Consider the following 16,767-nt stretch of genomic DNA (forward strand, 5'->3'; position numbering starts at 1 on the left):
AGGTAAATCACACAGACACCTCTGACAGACACACTTGTGTCACTTGTACGTGTGATTTACTTCCCTCGGCTATGTGAGACTGGGCTGAGTAGACTTCGGCACATTCTGGGAACTGTGGCAGTGTGTGTCATCACAAACACACACCCACACACGCAAACACCTTTAACATATTCAAATTCATTCTTACATCAGCAGGAAGCAGATGTTGAACAGCCCAAGCAGTGTTCTGTAAAGACTCTGAGACAGCGTCAGGGTTCAGACACACACACACACACACACACACACACACACACACACACACACACACACACACACACACACACACACACACACACACACACACACACACACACACACACACACACACACACACACACACACACACACACACACACACACACACACACACACACTAGAGCTGGGTCAATTAACTGAAAATGATCGACACTGACCGTAACAATCATTTATCGAAAGCATTTCACTGAAAAATTAGAATTTAACTGTATATAAAAATATATATATAAAGAAAAACCCTTGAATGAGTAGGTGTGTTCAAACTATATATATAGTACCAGTCAAAAGTTTGGACACACCTACTCATTCAAGGGTTTTTCTTTATTTTTTACAATTTTCTACATAGTAGAATAATAGGGAAGACATCAACACTATGAAATAACACATATGGAATCATGTAGTAACCAAAAAAGTGTTAAACAAATCTCAAATATTTGAGATTCTTCAAAGTAGCTTGATGAATACTTTTCAATTAACAGGTGTGCCTCGTTAAAAGTTAATTTGTGGAATTTGTTTCCTTCTTAATGTGTTTGAGCCAATCAGTTGTGTTGTGACAAGGTAGGGGTGGTATATAGAAGATAGCCCTATTTGGTAAAAGATCAAGTCCATATTATGGCAAGAAAAGCTCAAATAAGCAAAGAGAAGTGACAGTCCATCATTACTTTAAGACATGAAGGTCAGTCAATCCAGAAAATGTCAAGAACATTGAAAGTTTCTTCAAGTGCAGTCGCAAAAACCATAAAGCGCTATGATGAAACTGGCTCTCATGAGGATCGCCGCAGGAAAGGAAGACCCAGAGTTACCTCTGCTGCAGAGGATAAGTTCATTAGAGTTACCAACCTCAGATTGCAGCCCAAATAAATGCTTCACGGAGTTCAAGTAACCGACACATCTCACCATCAGCTGTTCAGAGGAGACCGCGTGAATCAGGCCTTCATGGTCGAATTGCTGCAAAGAAACCACTACTCAAGGACACCAATAAGAACAGGACTTGCTTGGGCCAAGAAACACGAGCAATGGACATAAGACCGGTGGAAATCTGTCCTTTGGTCTGATGAGTCCAAATTTGAGATTTTTGGTTGTGTTTCTGAGACGCAAAGTAGGTGAACGGATGATCTCCGCATATCCCACCATGAAGCATACTATCATTTGTTTTTCAAAATGACAATGACCCAACACACCTCCAGGCTGTGTAAGGACTATTAAACCGAGAAGGACAGTGATGGAGTGACCTGGTGTCACGACTTCCACCGAAGGTGGCTCCCCTGCCTGTTTGGGCGGCGCTCAGCGGTCATCGTCGCCAGTCTACTAGCTGGTCTACTAGCTGGTCTACTAGCCGGTCTACTAGCCGGTCTACTAGCTGGTCTACTAGCTGGTCTACTAGCTGGTCTACTAGCCGGTCTACTAGCTGGTCTACTAGCTAGTCTACTAGCCGGTCTACTAGCTGGTCTACTAGCTGGTCTACTAGCTGGTCTACTAGCTGGTCTACTAGCTGGTCTACTAGCTGGTCTACTAGCTGCCACCGATCCCCTTTTCCTTTTCTGTTTGTTATGTCTTATTGGTTGCACCTGTTTCTTGTTTGAGTTTTGGTTCAGGACTATTTAAGCCTGTTAGGCCCGCCTGCTTTTGTGTGGGCTTGTTTTATGTTAGTCTAGGTTGGTTGCGTGTTGTGTTCCCTGTCTGTTTGTACCCAGTTTTGGGTTGGACACTTTTGTCTTCGCCTGTTGTTTTTGGCGTTGTGGATACGTTCGGTTTCCACCATTTTCCTCTGCTCTCTGCGCTTGACTCCGCAACCAACACTCCTGGCTGTGCGACACCTGGCCTCCACAATCCCCTGTACTCTACCCAATTGAGATGGTTTGGGATGAGTTGGACTGCAGAGTAAAGGAAAAGCAGCCAACAAGTGCTCAGCATATATGGGAACTCCTTGACGACATTTTGGAAAAGCATTCCAGGTGAAGCTGGTTAAGAGAATGCCAAGAGTGTGCAAAGCTCCCATCAAGGAAAAGCGTGGCTACGTTGAAGAATCTGAAATATATTTTCATTTGTTTAACACTTTTGTGGTTGCCACATATAGTTTTGATGTCTTCACTATTATTCTACAATATAGAAAATAGTACAAATAAAGAAAAACCTTTTGTCTATTACTGCGCTGTACTTTGTCATGTATTTGTACGTTTTATGTTGACCCCAGGATGAGTAGCTGCTGCATGTGTAGTGGCTAATGGAATTATAATAAACTAAACACACTGTCAAACAGAGGAAGAATTATTCTCACTCACTAGACAATCAAAGCCAAATGAAGTTAGACAGCATCAAATTAACACACCATTCACTCGGAAAAGACTACTAGAGAATTAGATGGCATGTAGTCTCTCCACTGTATGGGAGATCCACAACCCAAATCCTCCATACTTACTATGGCTAGCAACGTAGCGTTTGGCTATTGCATAAAGCACAGTGTAACAATAATGAGAACCTATGAGAAAATACCTCGGAGAAAAAGGTGTATTCAGGGTACCATAATACAATGATACATCCTAGAGGTGCATGGCTCTGACTAAACACGGCTTCCAAGCCTGTTAGTTCATCAAACAAGTCTAGACAATTTCATTCCCATCTGTTTACTGTCTTCCTCTCTCTCCGTGCCTGATTCACGTCACTCCAATAAAGCCCTAGCGTATTGGGATATGTCACAATCACATCTCATCAACTATTTTATTACACTCCAACAAAATACAAAGTCTATGTACTTGGCAAATTATTCATACGGATTACCTAGCGGGATACGTCAAAATCAAAACATATCAACTGTTTAATAGGTTACCCCCGCCAACGTACAATGTTTACTTATCAAATTATTCCAGGTGATAAATGATTTTATACGAAGGCTTCTGAATGAGATACATCAACTTTTATTGGAAGATTGAAGGTGCTTGCAAACGGATCCAACATTTTGTGATATTCACAAAAGGTTTATTTGTTATCCCGGTGCATGTGTGGCATGTGCATGTCTGTGTGAGTCTGTCTGTACCGGACATCTCATCGACCGGAGACTCTGGTCGTGCCTTGGGGGGGCAGGGGCAGCTCTCCGTCTTGCAGCAGCACTCCAGTGGTTCTTCACACCTTCTCATCTCCTCCTCCTCATATCTTCTATTCACCTCCTTCTTATCCTCCTCTTCCAGCTGCACCTTCTCACCAGCCTCCTCCTCTTTGGTGGTCACAGTGAGGGTGGGTTTGATCAGAGAGATGTCTGCCAGACTGCCATCTAGGTGCACCAGCCTGGGAATTGAGAATAGAAAATAACAATAATATATTAATATATATATATACACAGTGGGGCAAAAAAGTATTTAGTCAGCCACCAATTGTGCAAGTTCTCCCACTTCAAAAGATGAGAGAGGCCTGTAATTTTCATCATAGGTACACTTCAACTATGACAGACAAAATGAGAAAAGAAAATCCAGAAAATCACATTGTAAGGACTTTTAATGAATTTATTTGAAAATTGTGGTGGAAAATAAGTATTTGGTCACCTACAAACAAGCAAGATTTCTGGCTCTCATAGACCTGTAACTTCTTCTTTAAGAGGCTCCTCTGTCCTCCACTCGTTACCTGTATTAATGGCACCTGTTTGAACTTATTATCAGTATAAAAGACACCTGTCCACAACCTCAAACAGTCACACTCCAAACTCCACTATGGGCAAGACCAAAGAGCTGTCAAAGGACACCAGAAACAAAATTGTAGACCTGCACCAGGCTGGGAAGACTGAATCTGCAATAGGTAAGCAGCTTGGTTTGAAGAAAACAACTGTGGGAGCAATTATTAGGAAATGGAAGACATACAAGACCACTGATAATCTCCCTCGATCTGGGGCTCCACGCAAGATCTCACCCCGTGGTGTCAAAATGATCACAAGAACGGTGAGCAAAAATCCCAGAACCACACGGGGGGACCTATTGAATGACCTGCAGAGAGCTGGGACCAATGTAACAAAGCCTACCATCAGTAACACACTACGCCGCCAGGGACTCAAATCCTGCAGTGCCAGACGTGTCCCCCTGCTTAAGCCAGTGCATGTCCAGGCCTGTCTGAAGTTTGCTAGAGAGCATTTGGATGATCCAGAAGAAGATTGGGAGAATGTCATATGGTCAGATGAAACCAAAATATAACTTTTTGGTAAAAACTCAACTCGTCGTGTTTGGAGGACAAAGAATGCTGAGTTGCATCCAATGAACACCATACCTACTGTGATGCATGGGGGTGGAAATATCATGCTTTGGGGCTGTTTTTCTGCAAAGGGACCAGGACGACTGATCCGTGTAAAGGAAAGAATGAATGGGGCCATGTATCGTGAGATTTTGAGTGAAAACCTCCTTCTAACAGCAAGGGCATTGAAGATGAAACGTGGCTGGGTCTTTCAGATCCCAAACACACCACCCGGGCAACGAAGGAGTGGCTTCGTAAGAAGCATTTCAAGGTCCTGGAGTGGCCTAGCCAGTCTCCAGATCTCAACCCCATAGAAAATCATTGGAGGGAGTTGAAAGTCTGTGTTGCCCAGCAAAACATCACTGCTCTAGAGGAGATCTGCATGGAGGAATGGGCCAAAATACCAGCAACAGTGTGTGAAAACCTTGTGAAGACTTACAGAAAATGTTTGATCTCTGTCATTGCCAACAAAGGGTATATAACAAAGTATTGAGATAAACTTTTGTTATTGACAAAATACTTATTTCCACCATAGTTTGCAAATAAATTCATTAAAAATCCTATTTTTATTCCTGATTTTCTGGATTTTTTTTCTCCATTTTGTCTGTCATAGTTGAAGTGTACCTATGATGAAAATTACAGGCCTCTTTCATCTTTTTAAGTGGGAGAACTTGACTAAATACTTTTTTGCATCACTGTATATACACATATATATATATACACATATATATATATATATATATATATATATATATATATATATATATATATATATATATATATATATATATATATATAGTACCAGTCAAAAGCTTGGACACACCTACTCATTAAAGGGGTTTTCTATATTTTTACTATGTTCTACATTGTAGAATAATAGTGAAGACATCAAAACTATGAAATATCACATGGAATCATGTAGAAACCAAAAAGTGTTAAACAAATCAAAATATATTTATATTTGAGATTCTTCTCCAAGAAGGAGAGTGATGGAGTGCTGCATCAGATGATCTGGCCCCCACAATCACCCAACCTCAACCCAAATGAGATGGTTTGGATTGAGTTTGACTGCAGATTGAAGGAAAAGCAGCCAACAAGTGCTCAGCATATGTGGGAACTTCTTCAAGCCTGTTGGAAAATCATTCCAGGTGAAGCTGGTTGAGAGACGACCAAGCGTGTGCAAGCTGTCATCAAGGCAAAGGGTGGCTACTTTGAAGAATCTAAAATATATTTAGATTTGTTTAACACTTTTTTGGTTACTACATGATTCCATGTGTTGTTTCATAGTTATGATGTCTTCACTATTATTCTACAATGTACACAATAAGAAAAATAAAGAAAAAAATAGTCCAAACTTTTCACTGGTACTGTATATATACACATATATATATTTATCTGAAATGTTTATTCAAAGCATGCATACATTTTTTGTTTAGGTGTCCCTAGCGGGAATCAAACTCAGGATAATTGGCATTGCAATCGGCCATGCTCTATTAACTGAGCCACGCAGGACCAGAATAGAAACAGAATTACTAGAATGGACAAAGCCTCTAATTCTAGTTCTATGGGAGAGACCGTCAGGCTGGATCCCTGTAGTTATAAAGAGAGTACTTGTTCTGTCTCCTTCCCTTCATGACCACTGATCTCAAAGTGACAGGTGTAAACAACAGAGAGACGTATTCAGTCCATAGGCCTTTTCCTTCTCTTAACATCTGACAAGTTCTGCACTGTTCTGTACCTTAAAAATGATTCCAACTTATGGAAAGCTCATTTACCATTCACTCGCAATCTCCCAAATCAAAATATGCTTTCAATAAAAGATTATGCGATGACATTGCATTGCATTCCACCCATACTTGCACCTTGTGCAGTGATACACTTGTGCAGTGATACACCGTTCAGAGGTGTGTGGTTAGTGTTTTAAATTGACACCATGTTAGAGTTAGATGGAAATGGATCAGAGTGAAAGACTAGGGAGGCTATACAGTAAAACAGAGGGCTTGCCCAGGCAAGCAGCTAATGTCTGAAGCAGCAAGGCACCACTTAGTCATCCTGAACTATGGGCTGTTTTCCCTCCACAATGAGGGAAAACATGGTATGTACTTAGAATCCCTTATGGACAACTAACACTATTGAAATAATTAGAGATGTTTTGATGATAGAGAAGGTGAATGATAACATATTTTGAAGGTTAAGGCCAGTGTGTGTGTGTGTGTGTGTGTGTGTGTGTGTGTGTGTGTGTGTGTGTGTGTGTGTGTGTGTGTGTGTGTGTGTGTGTGTGTGTGTGTGTGTGTGTGTGTGTGTGTGTGTGTGTGTGTGTGTGTGTGTGTGTGTGTGTGTGTGTGTGTATGCCCTAAAGCTAAGGGTACAACAGACAACAAGTAAAGGTTTGAACACGAGCAGACAAAGAGAAAGGGGGGTTACAGTTCAACTGCCAGCCAGTAGGGGCATGGAGAATGGATAGCCATGGTAGATTTCACACATCAATTAAAGGAAACCCTTGCGGGACAGTGTGGACAGTTTTAATTCAATTAGAGGCTCGTACAGAATATACCATCCAGGCAAAATTGCTGATACAGTGAAATTGTATTGTAGTTATTTTTGTATGTCAATTGGGATCATGAGAAGTTGTATAGGTAAAAAGGCATCTGCGGCAATCACTTCAAGTGTATCTGATTTGGAAAACTACCATCCATTGTCAGAATTCACTCGTACCAGGTTTGCTTCAAATATGACACATTTGTTGAAGAAAAATAGCACGGATATGGATTGAATTAGAGCTTGGAAATACCTGTTGAGTTGATTGATCATGGGGTGGAGTGACCCTTGGTCAAATCATTTTGAATTCTGCGAGACTTAGTGGTCTCAGTGGGATCAGGTGGGAAAACGAGCTATTCCATTGACACTGCTGGAGAGTCAAACCTTACTTTCCGGACCCACATCATAGAGATAGACTCTAGTGCCCAAAAGCCTGTCATAGCATGAGCAGCGCCATTGAGGACTTTCATGTTGAAATAGTCAACTGGGTGGGACTTCCTATGGGTTAAGGAAGGGTCACATAATTCCATCCAGGTCACTAGTGAGGAAACATTCCATAACTGTAGCTGGCAGTAAATTGCCAACCGTGGCTTTATAACTGATCAAACAACACACTCTAGGTGGCAATACGCACCCTTTCAGTTTGTTTACCAACTCCTAGAAGTAGTAGAAGAAGAAAATGGACTACTTCAAAATGGATATAGCCTCAGTGGCACTGCCCATGCTCTCACTGACATAATGGGACAGATACAATGATGCTATGTCTATCTAAGTCTATGTGTGAGACCCACCTAGTGATTGTGCTCTTCTGTTTGTCGGCCACCGTCTTGATGTCAGTGAGCAGGAGGAAGTGCTGGTGGAAGTAGTGCAGGTGGAGGATGCAGACCAACAGGAAGGAGGTGGGGATGAAGATCCGCATGAACAGAGCCGGGACAGAGAACTTCTCCAGGCCCAGGTCCTCCAGTCTACACAGGGAGAGACAGGGAGAGGAGGGAGAGACAGGGGGAGGAGGGAGAGACAGGGAGAGGAGGGAGAGACAGGGAGAGGAGGGAGAGACAGGGAGAGAAAGGGAGAGGAGGGAGAGACAGGGAGAGGAGGGAGAGACAGGGGGAGGAGGAATAGACAGGGGGAGGAGGGAGAGACAGGGGGAGGAGGAAGAGACAGGGGCAGGAGGGAGAGACAGGGGGAGGAGGGAGAGACGGGGGAGGAGGGAGAGACAGGGGGAGAAGGGAGAGACAGGGAGGAGGGAGAGACAGGGAGAGGAGGGAGAGACAGGGGGAGGAGGAAGAGACAGGGGGAGGAGGGAGAGACAGCGGGAGAAGGGAGAGACGGGAGGAGGGAGAGACAGGGAGAGGAGGGAGAGACAGGGAGAGCAGGGAGAGACAGGGGGAGAAGGGAGAGACGGGAAGGAGGGAGAGACAGGGGAGGAGAGAGAGACAGGGAGAGACAGGGGGAGGAGGGAGCGACAGGGGGAGGAGGGAGAGACAGGGGGAGAAGGGAGAGACGGGAAGGAGGGAGAGACAGGGGAGGAGAGAGAGACAGGGAGAGACAGGGAGAGGAGGGAGAGACAGGGAGAGACAGGGAGAGGAGGGAGAGACAGAGGGGAGGGAGAGACAGGGAGAGGAGGAATAGACAGGGGGAGGAGGAATAGACAGGGGGAGGAGGGAGAGACAGGGGAGGAGGGAGAGACAGGGGGAGGAGGAAGAGACAGGGGGAGAAGGGAGAGACGGGGAGGAGGGAGAGACAGGGAGAGGAGGGAGAGACAGGGAGAGGAGGGAGAGACAGGGGGAGGAGGGAGAGACAGGGGGAGGAGGGAGAGACAGGGGGAGGAGGGAGAGACAGGGGGAGGAGGAAGAGACAGGGGGAGGAGGGAGAGACAGGGGGAGAAGGGAGAGACAGGGAGAGACAGGGAGAGGAGGGAGAGACACGGGGAGGAGGGAGAAACAGGGGGAGGAGGAAGAGACAGGGGGAGGAGGGAGAGACAGGGGGAGAAGGGAGAGACGGGGAGGAGGGAGAGACAGGGGATGAGAGAGAGACAGGGGGAGGAGAGAGAAACAGGGGAGGAGGAAGAGACAGGGGGGAGAGAGAGACAGGGGGAGGAGAGAGAGACAGGGGAGAGAGAGAGAGACAGGGGGAGGAGAGAGAGACAGGGGAGGAGAGAGAGACAGGGGGAGGAGAGTGGTTAACACGGAATGGTGGTAAAGACACATACACCCACACATTCACAAACAGGTGTGTTTGTGCATACAGGCAAGCACACACACACACACATACACACACACACACACATACACACACACATGCACACACATTCTCTCTCTCTCTCTCTCTCTCTCTCTCTCTCTCTCTCTCTCTCTCTCTCTCTCTCTCTCTCTCTCTCTCTCTCTCTCTCTCTCTCTCTCTCTCTCTCTCTCTCTCTCTCTACTCACTTGTCTTTGCTCATGCCTGTCATGTTGGACCAGACGTGGATGGAGGAGTCAAACTGGAAGGTGTAGACCAGGATGAGGACCAGCATGGTGTAGAACACCACAGACATCCAGAAGTACTTCAGCATCCTCCTCCACCACTCATAGTGCACCTGATGACCAGAGAGGTAGGCTTTTACAAACCTATAGGACCATTTTCACTATTTGTAGTATGTGTAGTACAGAAATGGTGAATGTGGAGTGCTAGTGATTTAGTTTCCCCCCGTAGTGCGGAACCAAAGGAAAAGTCCCATAAGACTCATCAGCGCTGGGTTAGATCAAAAACCTGCACAGAACCAGCCAGAGGGGAAGGTACAGTAAGCCCACAGTAACAGTACCTGGTAGCAGGCCACGCAGAAGAGGAGCAGCATCATGTAGATGATCTTGTACATGACGATGCGTCCCTGGAAGCTGACGAAGAAGAACATGCCGGCGCAGATGTAGATCCAGTACTTGTTCAGCATGGCCGTGAGCGTGTTGCCTAGCACCTGCATCATCTCCCTGTGGCCACCGCTCTCATCCACCTCCTCCTCCTTCTCTGTAGGACACACAGGGGAGGGAAGAGCTGAATCAACGACAACAGCCACGATGACAACAGAGGGATAAGCTAACACAGCTACGTCTAAATATACTTTTTTTCTCCATTTTGTCAAGCTTTTTTTTAATGATTGTCTTTCTTGACACCTGTGAGGTTATTCACATAGAGTACAATCCTAATTCAAGACACATGCTTATATTTGTTTTTTATCATGAATTGATGTCAACTGGAGATGTATGTGAAAGTTTGCATTACATGCCTTCATCTAGAACTGTACCTACTCTCACCAGGAACTCTCAGACAGACATACAGACAGACGAACAGACGGACAGACAGACGGACTGACGGACAAACTGACTAACAAACAGATGGACAGACAGACGGACAGACGAACGAACAGACGGACTGACAGACAAACAGATGGCCAGACAGACAGACAGACAGAATGACTGACTGACAGACCAACAGACGGACTGAGTCAGACTGACTCACCGTTCTTGTGGGCATGGATGACCCTGATGTCCAATAGCACCTCTTCTCTCTGGCTCTCCTTCCTCTCTGTCAATGCCTGTCTCAGCAGCAGCCAGAAACTCAGCAGACACAGCATCTTGGAGCCCAGTTCCCGGAAGGGCACCTCTTTCTTTAAGAAGAGCCCAGGCACGGGGTGGAGGAGCTCAAAGCTCCAGATGTACTGGAGGATGATCAACAGGTTCCCATAGAACACCATGAAGGGGGACGTGATCATGGCGTACTTGCGTCGGTCACGCACCATCCACAGCGTGCACGACCAGATGAGGAACACAAAGGTCAGCCAACTCACATAGGTGATACTCCACGCCTGGAGAGGGAGGGAGGGAGGGAAGGGGAGATGGGGAGGGAGGAGAGAGAGAGAGAGAGAGAGAGAGAGAGAGAGAGAGAGAGAGAGAGAGAGAGAGAGAGAGAGAGAGAGAGAGAGAGAGAGAGAGAGAGAGAGAGAGAGAGAGAGAGAGAGAGAGAGAAAGCTAGATCATCAAGCCACTCACATTAGGAACTGACACTGAATAATAGTTAAGCATCACATATCATTGGTGTCACTGGTGTTACTAAAGGAATCCCTTTAGCGAGATCAGCCGGTGGCCTAGACTGGTTACTCAATATCCTTTAAACAGCAGATCAAATGAAGTGATCTGAGACATATGAAAAACAGAGTGCAGAGTTGTTTCTAGAGAGAGGGAAGCCTTCTACACATCCACCCCCACCACCACCTTTCAACCTTCCAGGGCCCTCAGCAGGGCTCCATTAACTAACTACCAATGGAGAAAGAACATACATCTATTCTGCGGTGTATAAGGTAAAACAATAGGAGCACCCCCACAGCCCTACCCCGACCCTGCTGCTCTCTGAAGTCCAATATCAGCTTGGGAACTACATGGTACACATTACCCAGGGTCCACAGGGGTTGGCTTTAAGCTGTCACCACAAATTACTAGATTGGCCACCGGGAAGCTGTGTGAGCATGTGTGTATCCTGAAGCCCCCGCCGTCGTCTGGGACTGAAAAGGCAGACTGTTCCTTGCTCATCTGACAGACATAACGGACACACACACACACACACACACACACACACACACACACACACACACACACACACACACACACACACACACACACACACACACACACACACACACACACACACACACACACACACACACACACACACACACACACACACACACACACACACACGACTCACCATCATTGCGATGAGAGCACAGATGTAGCTTTGCTTCATGATGAACCTGAAGGTCGTTACCGCAGCGTTTGCTCGTGGCGATCCTCCCTCCTCCACTGGCGCAGTCGCCATCGCCCCTCCCGCCATCTCTTCTTCCGAACCCTCGCCACGCACCCCGGCCACCTCATACACACTGCTGTCCTTTCTCTCTGCTGGAGGGGTGGAAAGGGAGGAAGGAGGGAGAGAGCTGTCAGCATCTCAACAACTGGATGTGAATCATCCTCTAATAGTTGCTGTCAGCCTTGAGAAGCAAAGCCTTCTCTTTTTCACACTCCTTGTGATTTTCCCATTTTCCAGTGCTGCTGTTTTCCAGCACGAGATGTGTGTGTGTGGCAGGTTGACGGTGGTAGGCCGAACTGAGCAACTACCGTTAGATGAGCCAGCTTTTATTTTTTTTGGTCTTCATTTAAGGTTTAGGGACATTAGGGTTACCAGTGTGGTTAAGGTGAGGGTTAAGGCCAGGTTTGATAACTTGTGGCTGTGCCAGCTAGTGACCACTCTGCATTGCTGCCTCCAGGGCTAAATTCATGGCAATAAATGCCAACCTGTGTTATTTCCAGTATGTGGGTGATACTAACCCAGGTCTGGCCCTGGTTGGTCTGGTTTGTACTGCGGTGTAGAGTACTGGTCCAGTCCCAGCGGCCCTCTGGTGGGGACATAGTCCGGACGAGACTCGTTGGAGGTTACTATCAACACCTGGGGTAGAAAAATACGCACTTAGCGGGGAGATTCAGAATAGCGGGAGTAAGTTAATGTATCATCATTGTTTTTGCTTGTCCAATAGCTTTTATTTATTTGATATTTGTTGGATGAATTAGGATTGGGTCTGTTTCCAAGCAACTCAAAAACTCTCAAAACGAGGTAATATATGTTGCATCATGTTACAAGTTACAACATATAAAAAGGAATAGCCAACTAACCTCAGACGTGCCGTATCCATCTTGGGTGGAAATGAGCTAGAAAAAAAGATCATCTAATTAAGACTGCCTTCATATGATACTCAATGTTTGCTTACAAACACATGACCAGTGACAGCATTGGCACTCACATCACCTTACACATGGACATTACAGGACATGTAGGGCCATGAAAGAGAATATAGTACACTACAGTACAGTACATGTATGTGTAATATTACTACAGTACAGTACATGTATGTGTAATATTACTACAGTACAGTACAGGTATGTGTAATATTACTACAGTACAGTATAGGGGTGTATAATATAACTGCAGTACAGTATAGGGGTGTATAATATTACTACAGTATAGGGGTGTATAATATTACTACAGTACAGGGGTGTGTAATATCACAACAGTACAGTATAGGGGTGTATAATATTACTACAGTACAGGTGTGTGTAATATTACTACAGTACAGTACAGGTATGTGTAATATTACTACAGTACAGCATAGGGGTGTATAATATTACTACAGTACAGGGGTGTGTAATATTACTACAGTACAGTATAGGGGTGTATAATATTACTACAGTACAGTACAGGTATGTGTAATATTACTACAGTACAGGTGTGTATAATATTACTATAGTACAGTACAGGTGTGTGTAATATTACTACAGTACAGTACAGGTGTGTGTAATATTACTGCCGTACAGTACAGGTGTGTGTAATATTACTACAGTACAGTACAGGTGTGTGTAATATTACTACAGTACAGGTGTGTGTAATATTACTACAGTACAGTAAAGGTGTGTGTAATATTACTACAGTACAGTACAGGTGTGTGTAATATTAGTACAGTACAGGTGTGTGTAATATTACTACAGTACAGTACAGGTGTGTGTAATATTACTACAGTACAGGTGTGTGTAATATTACTACAGTACAGTACAGGTATGTGTAATATTACTACAGTACAGTACAGGTATGTGTAATATTACTACAGTACAGTACAGGTATGTGTAATATTACTACAGTACAGTACAGGTATGTGGAATATTACTACAGTACAGTACAGGTGTGTGTAATATTACTACAGTACAGTACAGGTATGTGTAATATTACTACAGTACAGGTGTGTGTAATATTACTACAGTACAGTACAGGTGTGTGTAATATTACTACAGTACAGTACAGGTGTGTGTAATATTACTACAGTAATATTATTACAGTACAGGTGAGTGTAATATTACTACAGTACAGTACAGGTGTGTGTAATATTACTACAGTACAGTACAGGTGTGTGTAATATAACTACAGTACAGGTGTGTGTAATATTACTACAGTACAGTAAAGGTGTGTGTAATATTACTATAGTACAGTACAGGTGTGTGTAATATTACTACAGTACAGTAAAGGTATGTGTAATATTACTATAGTACAGTACAGGTATGTGTAATATTACTACAGTACAGTACAGGTGTGTGTAATATAACTACTGTACAGTACAGGTGTGTGTAATATTACTACAGTACAGTACAGGTGTGTGTAATATAACTACTGTACATAGTCAGGAAGTCTGTGTACATGTCTCTCATCTGTGTAGTGAGTCATCCTCCACAGCTTCGTAAGATCCAACCATTTCCAAGAACTGTGGATGTGAGGAAGAATATGCAGGTTTCCTCTGTGTCAATTTAGTTTGACGCATGCTGAATGAGTGACTCATTCAGTAAATATGGATACGCCCATGTTTTGAACCACAAATGAAAATACCCCTTTCAATTATAAAAATACAGTTCAACACAGCCACACTGCACCAAAATGGTGGTGGTTTTACAGTAGACCCTATACAGTTAGACAGCCACCATGTTGGTACAGTGTGGATTCTGTAATGGAGGGCACAGTGTACCACAGGGCCCTGAACAGAAATGGCGTCAGTGTTACCGCAAAGTTAACTCACCATGTACCTCCGGGGCCCTGCCCCAATATGGCCACCGTGTTACAGTAACTTTAACTCACCATGTCTGTGGGGTCCTGGAGCCAAAGGCGTATAAGCGTGGCCAGGGTGTAGTAGAGCACCAGCAGCATGATGGGGTTGACATAGTGGTGCCAGGCCAGCGCCGGGTTGACCCGGAACATCCAGGTGCAGGAACAGTCAGTCTGTACCACCGACGAGATGCCAAACAGACTGGTGGAGGGAGGAAGGTGAGGGGCAGGGAAGGACGGGGGGATGGAGAGGGGGAGAAAGGCGGGGTGGGGAGAGCATTATTACTTGCACAGTTGTGCGGTGATGTTGATCTTGAAAATCTGAGAACAATCCAGCCACATTCTATTGACATGCCATTCCCCATGTATAGCTGAGAGAGAGAGAGAGAGAGAGAGAGAGAGAGAGAGAGAGAGAGAGAGAGAGAGAGAGAGAGAGAGAGAGAGAGAGAGAGAGAGAGAGAGAGAGAGAGAGAGAGAGAGAGAGAGAGAGAGAGAGACAGAGAGAGAGACACAGAGAGACACAGAGAGAGAGAGAGAGACACACAGAGAGAGAGAAATAACCAGAATGGGGCATATTATATTACTGAATAGGCAAGCAAGTACTTTTGGAAGGGATTGTGAGAATTAGAGAATAGCAGCAGTCAGCAGTAGCACAGAGGATATTACAGAATGAAACGCCTCCATTACTTGTATTCCCTCTTTAATTACCCCCCTCTGCATCTTGGCAGTTGGCTCCATGTAAAAAATGAACTTCTACTGGAACAGCACTCTCTGGAATGGTAACCCTGATCAGTAGCATAACCAGACAGTACATTTGATTAGTTCTCCCAAATCATATTCTCACATACCATAAATGATCAAACACACACATTTTACATGGACAAGACTTGAAAGACAGTGTGACAGTGTGAGAACAACCTCTCCCTCAACGTGATCGAGACAAAGGAGATGATTGTGGACGACAGGAAAAAGAGGACCGAGCACCCCAGCCCAGTGCTGGGGACCCACCAAGACAAAGTCCCTGGTATAAACAACTGCTTCAAGCATGTCTCCGGAACCACAAAACCCACAATTCCCTGGCCTAACATCTTAGTATTCTCAGAAACACTTTCAATTTACACAAGCAGTAACAATGTTATGGTCTCTCTCTCTCTCTCTCTCTCTCTCTCTCTCTCTCTCTCTCTCTCTCTCTCTCTCTCTCTCTCTCTCTCTCTCTCTCTCTCACTCTCTCTCTCTCTCTCTCTCTCTCTCTCTCTCTCTCTCTCTCTCTCTCTCTCTCTCTCTCTCTCTCTCTCTCTCTCTCTCTCTCTCTCTCTCTCTCTCTCCCTATTTTAATAAGACTAAAGAAGGCAGTCGGCGAGCAAAACAACAACAGATGTCTCTCGAGTAAAGGAAAGGAAAGAAAGGGAGGACAGACAGAGAGAAAAGAGAGGGAGAGATGCCAAAGTGCACAATAGTCACTCCAGCAGTCTTTCATTTTGGATTTACATCATGCCGCTATAATCAACCAGAATAGTTTTCTTTGGAATCACGGCCGTCATGTCCTGTTAGGAGTATGTCGACTTGAGGTGCACAAATATTCTAAAACTGCAGCTTTTATTAATAAGAAATAGAACCTAGAACTCACTTAGTAACACGATGGGTTTGGGTGCGTGGCTCTTTTCAACTGGCCAAAGGAATACAGGTGTTATATCCTCTGCCTCCTTGGCATAGCCAGCCTACGAACCAGATGCTTTCATGCCCAAGTACTGCTGCCACAGCTGGGGAATGCTAACCACTGACTACTGGTGTGTCTTCAATCAAGTGGCATCGGGTGAATGTCAACAGTATTTATTTGATTCCTCGTGTCCTCTCTCCTCGCCTCCTTCTCAAAACACATTGGAGGAGGTCAGAGGAGAGGCGGTGAGGAGATAGGAAACGAGGAATCAAATGCCACAGGGCACTGGGTGGGTCATTCTAATCTGCCATGGATTGTCATGGTTTCCCAAGGAAGATAGACAGTGAACGTGGTTCAGAAATAAGAACTAATCTACAACAGGGATTGCAGGAGATCAAATA

The 16,767-nt window shown here is 44.8% G+C and overlaps 1 protein-coding gene across 1 annotated transcript in view; it reads right to left on the reverse strand.

The window, feature by feature from the left end:
• The window catches only part of LOC124039626 (piezo-type mechanosensitive ion channel component 2-like), a 167,699-nt gene that overhangs the window by 37,387 nt on the left and 113,545 nt on the right, over positions 1-16,767 (reverse strand). The window contains exons 10-18 of the mRNA XM_046355800.1: positions 14,743-14,911; positions 12,741-12,776; positions 12,399-12,516; positions 11,782-11,972; positions 10,540-10,885; positions 9,848-10,047; positions 9,474-9,622; positions 7,836-8,009; positions 3,329-3,576 (exon numbers count right to left, since the gene is read on the reverse strand). Coding sequence (XP_046211756.1) covers positions 3,329-3,576; positions 7,836-8,009; positions 9,474-9,622; positions 9,848-10,047; positions 10,540-10,885; positions 11,782-11,972; positions 12,399-12,516; positions 12,741-12,776; positions 14,743-14,911 — 1,631 coding nt within the window. The remainder of the gene's footprint in view (positions 1-3,328; positions 3,577-7,835; positions 8,010-9,473; positions 9,623-9,847; positions 10,048-10,539; positions 10,886-11,781; positions 11,973-12,398; positions 12,517-12,740; positions 12,777-14,742; positions 14,912-16,767) is intronic.

This window comes from Oncorhynchus gorbuscha, linkage group LG07 (assembly GCF_021184085.1).
Source record: "Oncorhynchus gorbuscha isolate QuinsamMale2020 ecotype Even-year linkage group LG07, OgorEven_v1.0, whole genome shotgun sequence".
NCBI classification, from domain to species: Eukaryota; Metazoa; Chordata; class Actinopteri; order Salmoniformes; family Salmonidae; genus Oncorhynchus; species Oncorhynchus gorbuscha.